Source organism: Nicotiana attenuata, chromosome 10 (genome assembly GCF_001879085.1).
Source record: "Nicotiana attenuata strain UT chromosome 10, NIATTr2, whole genome shotgun sequence".
NCBI classification, from domain to species: Eukaryota; Viridiplantae; Streptophyta; class Magnoliopsida; order Solanales; family Solanaceae; genus Nicotiana; species Nicotiana attenuata.
The window spans coordinates 36,078,567-36,085,700 of record NC_031998.1 but is presented as its reverse complement, the minus strand read 5'-3'; the positions used below and the strand labels follow the sequence as shown (position 1 = coordinate 36,085,700).

The 7,134-nt window shown below is 45.7% G+C and overlaps 1 protein-coding gene across 1 annotated transcript; it reads right to left on the bottom strand.

Annotated features, from left to right (window-relative positions):
• On the bottom strand, nucleotides 1,046-1,393 carry LOC109233711 (uncharacterized protein At4g14450, chloroplastic-like). Its single transcript, XM_019399577.1, has one exon. It carries the CDS (start codon nucleotides 1,391-1,393, stop codon nucleotides 1,046-1,048), a length of 348 nt encoding a protein of 115 aa, XP_019255122.1.

The following is a 7,134-nucleotide window of genomic DNA, read 5'->3' as shown; positions in this document are numbered from 1 at the left end:
GCTGTCAATTTAAATATCGTTCTAACCAAATAATCTTAGTCTAGAATAAGTATTAATTAAGGCAACAAAAAAGGCATTAGTTAGATTTTTTTCTAAAGAAGACTGAAGGGGCCAAAATTGTACCCGTACAATGCGAAGAGAGCACTTTTGCCCTTTTCCGTTAAAAGATTGTAATTTTTTCTGGTTGTTTTAGATTCCGTTAGTTGAATTTGTAAATAAGGACAAATATACTCCATTTTTGTAACAGCAGAGTCATAAAACAGCTAAACTTTTAACGGAGGGAAAATGTGTTTATTCAGTGATAATTACATTTTTCCCGTGCTGTTGCGGTTACATATTTTTGGATTAGAAAATTCGTGGATTAGAGCAGTGGCAGTGTCTGCTATGAGAAAAGGATGCTCCTCCACCTGTCAATTCAAGAGCTGTCTTCCTTTTTAGTTTAACCTTTTATCCTGGTCAGAAATGCCATTTTCAGAAGGAAAGAGGGACTTAATTGTTCAGGCTTATTTGTTTGGTTAAGATTTAAGAAACATACATATTGCGAATACAAATTGGAATAACATTTTTTTCAATCACTAAACAAATCAAACATGAGTCTGTTAGATAAATTAATGAAAGTAATTTTCAAAGTGACATAGAACTAGCAAAGCTTAGAGATATTGATTTTCAAACTGAACATTGTGGAAACCTAAGAAGAATAATACAGGTATATGCTGAATTAATCATAATGTCCGCAAATTCACTGGATATTACTTAAAAGATAGTAGCAAAAAGGAACTACATTTCCCCAGTCTCATTTTGAGTTTTCTCAATGGATATTCATAGTATCATTCATAATCAGTAACCAAAACTTAATAATTGTACTGATTGCAAGGAAAAAAAGGAGCTAAAGCAGCTACAGTTTATCAACAGAGTTTAATATTTTAAAAGGCTAGAACTACATCTTCTATATTCCTTCTGCAAATTACAGATCGCGAAAAGGAATATTGTCCGTCAGATCGTATCAACAGCTACAACCTCAGATTAAGATTCGGATATTTTACTTTCATCGTCTATCGGTGCTTCCTGTACATACAAAAGGCACCAACGGGGCCGGCTCGTAGCAAAACGGGGCCGCCGGATGCTGCCATTTCTTAAACACCATCATCGGCTTCTCCAAATGCTCTTTCCTCAAGTCTTCCTTATGAGCTGAGCTGGAAAACGAGTTTATCGCCGCCTTTAAGTTGTCCGATTCGGGAGAAGTCGGAGAAGTTATCAGCGGCGATAGAAGCGGTATCGCCACATTCCAATCGGTTGCGCGATTTACTTGTATAGAAGCCGGCGCTCGCCGTTGTAACCGACTTGGTTGTCGCCGGTCACCGGGAGAAAAACTCTGTTGTTTGTTGTCCGCCATTATAGTAGTGAGAGAGACGGAGAGATTGAGAATTAGGGTTGCAGTTGCAGAGAGCGGGGAAGAGTGAACAGAGCAAGGAGTATAAATAGGGGGTATGTGGAGTGCACGTTGCGGAGAGAGTAAAAGCGGAAAAGGGGTGATACAGATTCAGTCAAAGGTCAAAGTAACGGACCCAGAGAAAAAAAAGGTGAGATTTTCTCTAGACAAATGCACTAGTTTGTGTGACGTTTGATTGCACGTAATTTTTTTTTTTAAAGTATTAATCCAAATAGTGGCTCATCCAACTAATTAAATAAAAATAGCCGTTGAATATATATATATATATATATATATATATATATATATATATATATATATATATATAAATACATAATTTGTGTATTATATATATGTAATTGTATATAATCAATATATAATTTTTGTATACGACTAGAAAAAGTAAATAATGGATATTCTCTACTTTTATTTAACCCCAACTCATTTGAATTGGTGAGGGCAATTCATTTTTACGACTTGAACCCGAGATTACTAGTTAATGATTGAAGAATTAATTTATACATAATTTTCTTTAGTTATATTATACAGCCATGTTTAATTTAATACGAAGTTTTTAATGAAAGAATTTTCTTAACAATACTCTTAGGAGTTGTTTGATTATTGAGATAAGGATCTAATCCTAGAATAGATTTTTGGCATTGCATTTATTCCATATTGGTTATGACTTTTAGCTAATATTGGTGTAAATTATATAGTTAAATAATAGTGTTAGTGATCCCATATACTCCAAGGTAGGATAGTTAATCAACCCACGGCATATCCTTATTTATCCCACAGTTAAGGGTCGTTTGGTTCTAATAAGTTTATCCTATATATTAGTTAATATCAGTAACCAAACGATAGATAAATGTAACTCTAAACTAATTCCGATAATTGACTATCTCTTAAATTTTGTGATAGTAAACCATTCATGACATTTATATGATTAGTGATAGCTTATTAGTCATTATCAATGTAGGCCCTAGTCAAGTAGTAGTATTCTAACCTGACGTAATTACTCAAAAGGTTGATATTGCATGCTGCTGTGTGGATGGAGAAGCTCAAGCACCGTTTTCATCTTTGGACGTCTCTTTCTTTCTTTGTGTATGGGTCAGAATCCGACCCCACGATAATTAACGAGGCTAATCCCGTTTCAAGCTAATTCATGATTAATTAGTGGTACGACCACTCAGAATTGACGATGTTCAATCCGCATCCGGCTCGATCGACAAGGCCATGGCCTATCCGCCACCATAAAGGCGAGATCCCAACGTGGTCACGGCCATTTATTGCCAGCTCACGAAGCCCACAGCTATAAATACTAAGAGTGGAAGCCCTAGAAAGGGGGCTGCTTCTTCATCACTATGGAGGAGAGAGAGAGAAGAGAAAAACACACCCTTCTTACGGGAAGTGAAAACACCATTGTAAGGCTTTGAACCTCTTCATGGAGAGGCAGACCAAACCATACTTATCAATAAAGGCTTTTAAATACCTCTCCCCCTAATCCTGAGTACTGCTTTTCGCTTCCTTCTTATGGTCCAATGGATTATTACGATTTGCTATGATTTTCCCGTAATTTATTCGTATTGTTTTGCATTCATAAGATATGTAATAACTTTTGAATCAAACAATTTGGCGCCGTCTGTGGGGATTTCGTAGCAAAATCGCGTAGTTCTTCCATGGACCAAAAGGAATGAAACGCCAGTTGGGAAGAACAACCCAGCAAAAACAAGCCAAAGCGGCATATCAGGCCGATGGAACTCGAAGATCTCGAATCGAGGTCCAGTCCCTCATCTATCTAATGGTGCAAACAAGAAGAAGCAGAGCAGCCCCCCTTCTTTTGGGGAGAATCTTCGTAAGAGATCTCCCACAGCCCCCCTTCTTTTGGGGAGAATCTTCGTAAGAGATCTCCCACATCCCTGATAAGGGCTCCAGCCGGAAACCAGCACGGAGGAATCTCGAATCGAGGAGCGCTTCGAGACAGCCTACATACCCCGGTTGGGAAGATAACGATTAAGCTGCTCAAGATCTCGAATCAAAATCGAGCTTCAGCTCCCAAAAACCCACGAACCAAAAAAAAAAAGTTCAACTACGGTTGAACCAAGACAGGCTATGCGCCTTCACCAGAAAGTTCAACTACGGTTGAACCGGGACTCAGGCCATGAGCCTTCGCCGTCAAAATCGACTAAGTTCAACAACAGTTGAACCGGAACTCAGGCCATGAGCCTTCGCCATCTAAATCATTAATCAGGCTATGCGCCTTCGCAAAAGTTCAACTACGGTCGAACCAGAACTCAGGCTCAGGCTATGCGCCTTCGCCAAAAAGTTCAACTACGGTTGAACCAAGACAGGCTATGCGCCTTCACCAGAAAGTTCAACTACAGTTGAACCGGGACTCAGGCCACGAGCCTTCGCCGTCAAAATCGACTAAGTTCAACAACAGTTGAACCGGAACCCAGGCTATGCGCCTTCGCCAAAAAGTTCAACCACGGTTGAACCAATCCAGGCTATGCACCTTCACCAGAAAGTTCAACTACGGTTGAACCGGGACTCAGGCCATGAGCCTTCGCCGTCAAAATCGACTAAGTTCAACAACAGTTGAACCGGAACTCAGGCTATGCGCCTTCGCCATTAAATCCAGGCTATGCGCCTTCGCCAAAAAGTTCAACTACGGTTGAACCAAGACAGGCTATGCGCCTTCACCAGAAAGTTCAACTACGGTTGAATCGGGACTCAGGCCATGAGCCTTCGCCGTCAAAATCGACTAAGTTCAACAACAGTTGAACCGGGACTCAGGCCCTGAGCCTTCACCGTCAAAATCGACTAAGTTCAACAACGGTTGAACCGGGACTCAGGCCATGAGCCTTCGCCGTCAAAATCGACTAAGTTCAACAACAGTTGAACCGGGACTCAGGCTATGCACCTTCGCCATTATATCAAGGCTATGCGCCTTCGCCAAAAGTTCAACTACGGTTGAACCAAGACGGGCTACGCGCCTTCACCAACAAGTTCAACCACGGTTGAACCAAGACAGGCTATGAGCCTTCGCCACCAAATTTAACAAAGTCCAACAACAGTCGAACTGGGACTCCGGTTGCGTGCCTTCGCCAATAAGTCCAGCCACGGTCGAACCTAGATTCAGGCTATGTGCCTTCGCTATTGAATCCAACGAGCCCGACCTCCAACAAATCAAAGCGCAGGATAGGCACCCTCACCATTCAAGTAAGTTCCCCCAACTCGAATTAAGATTCGGCACGTAAAGTTCGGCCCGGTCAAACTACGAGGCCACGTTTTTTACTACCACGACCGGTAGTTCGACCGCGCCCGAACTGGGACTAAGGCTAAACGCCGCTATCGCCAAATAACGGCTAAGACTCGCCCACACCGAGTTGAAAAAGCAAGGCCATCAATTATATTATGTCTAAGGCCATCGCCACCAATGGTCGACCTAGATTCGACTACGGTGAGTAAACGACTCGACGACAGTCGAAGTCGCCTACATGGCCAAGACCTTCAACTATATCATGGCTAAGGCCATCGCCGCCAACGGTCGACCTAGATTCGACTGCGGTGGGTAAACAGTTTGACGACAGTCAAAGTTGCCTTTATGGCTAAGGCTGCCGATTCCATCAACGCTAAAAGTCGTCGATCTAAACTTCGACTAGGGCCGCCAAACGTCGACGGTCAACAAAATAAGCACAAGGCAGGCAATGGAAAAGAAAATTTATATATTTNCCGCCACTGACCTGGGCGTCCTGCTCAAAGACACCAATCCGCTCCTCGAGACTCGCTTCTCTAAAGGCCGCAGCATCCCTTTCCAATGCCCGTTGGGATTCGTGCACGCGGATAGCCTCCTCCAACGCCCCGGCCCTCGACGAAGCATCCCTCACTTGAAGCTTCAATGCCGCGACCTCACCCTCCAACGCGGTCACTTTCCCGCTCTATGCCGCAGCGGCCTTCGCCGCCTTGGCCTCGCCCCGGCGCTCGCACTCAGCTGCGACCCTCTTTACCGCTTCGAACTCCTCATCCTTTCGGCGGAGCTGCTCCTCGAGAGCACTCGTCCTGCCAAGTATTTGCTGCATCTGAAGCTCCCGCCTCGCCAGCTCTTCGACCAAGACCCGGCTGCGAGGATCATTCCTCAAGCGCACGCGCAACTCTCGGCACTGATCTCGGTAGCGGCGATACTTCTCCAGCGCCTGCAAAAATATCCCCGAGCGGACCTTGGCTCGACGGATGCTCTCCACCTCCAACAGATAAGACTGCAATGCAAAGACAACGATTAGAATAAAAGAATAAACCTAAGGCAAAGAAGAAGCGAACCGACGTAATAGTACATACCCTCAAGCCCATCACGACTACTTCATTCATCAGCCCGACATACATAACGCCCCTCAACGACGCATTCTCGGCCTCCGAGCATAACAACTCGAACTGCGGCACCAAGCTTTCCCCTTGGATCAATAAGTTCAATTCCGTGGGAACCTCGATAAAGCGAGATCGCCACCCTGCACGCACCGCTGAATTGGTGGAGCCTTCCTGGAACATACGGACGTCGTCGGGATCCAAGTTGGATTCAGACTCATCCTCACCCCCTACAACATCTCCTCCCGCCGCAGCCCCCGTTTCAGCGAATGGAACCACCAATTGAGTCGCCGAAGCGACGGTATCATCACGGCCTAAGCCAACCGGGGCAACCCCCATTGTTTGTCCACCCTCGAGGGCAGGCGCCGCAGCCGCACTCCTCTCCGCGTCCGCCGGGGGGGAGTCCAAATTAATTACCACAGGAGGAGCCGGCGCGAACGCGACCCTACGCCTTATCAACGGCCTCTCCTCCTCCCCATCTGATGACGATTCCGCTCTAGGGCGCACAACCCTCGATGGCCCCTCGTCCCGAAGACGGGTCCTTGATGGAGAAGAAACCGCTGAAGATTCAACTGAGGCCGCCCTCGGTATTGAGCGCGACACCGGCGCTGCAGTAAGCCGAGCAATTGCACCAGGCCGACGGAAGGCCAACTGAGGGGCCCTGACGCGGCGTGCCCTCCCTGATCACAGAAAAACAAAATTAAGTGTCGAAACAAAGCGAAACAGAAGAAGTCATTTTTTTTACCTGCCACAGGACTACGGCCATGCCTCTCCCAGAAAGACGCCCATGTGCGTATCCCCACTGTGTGGGGGAGCACGGCCTCCACCCATCCGCGAATCCCAGCTAACGGAGCCGGCGGCGATTTTTCAGCTACAAAATTGACACGAGTTAACGCTTACGAGCACAAGACGTAAGGAAAGGTAAAAAAAAAAGGATTCAATGGCTAAGAAACTTACGTGCGTGATTCCAAGCCTCTGGGAATCCAGTAGAGCACGCCACTAAGTGTTCAGTCCTGATGTAGTAGAAGTGCTCGATAGGGCGAGGCTCAACCTCATCATCTAGCTTCGCAGTCAGGCCCCTCGTCCCGCGCACGCTCGAATCATGGTACTTCGAACCCTCTGTGGGGCGTAGAGGCTAAGCACATGCTGCAGCGTAATCTCCCTACCAGCCAATTCTGCGTATTTGATGAGCATCGCTAACAACTTGTAAAGAGAAGGAGTAAGCTGACCCGGGCATACCCCGTAATAACGGCAGAAATCAACCACCACCATTGGGAGCGGGAGCTTAAACCCTAACTTGAAGGGGTAGGCGTAAAAGACGCAGTATCCCCTACGGTCGGTGT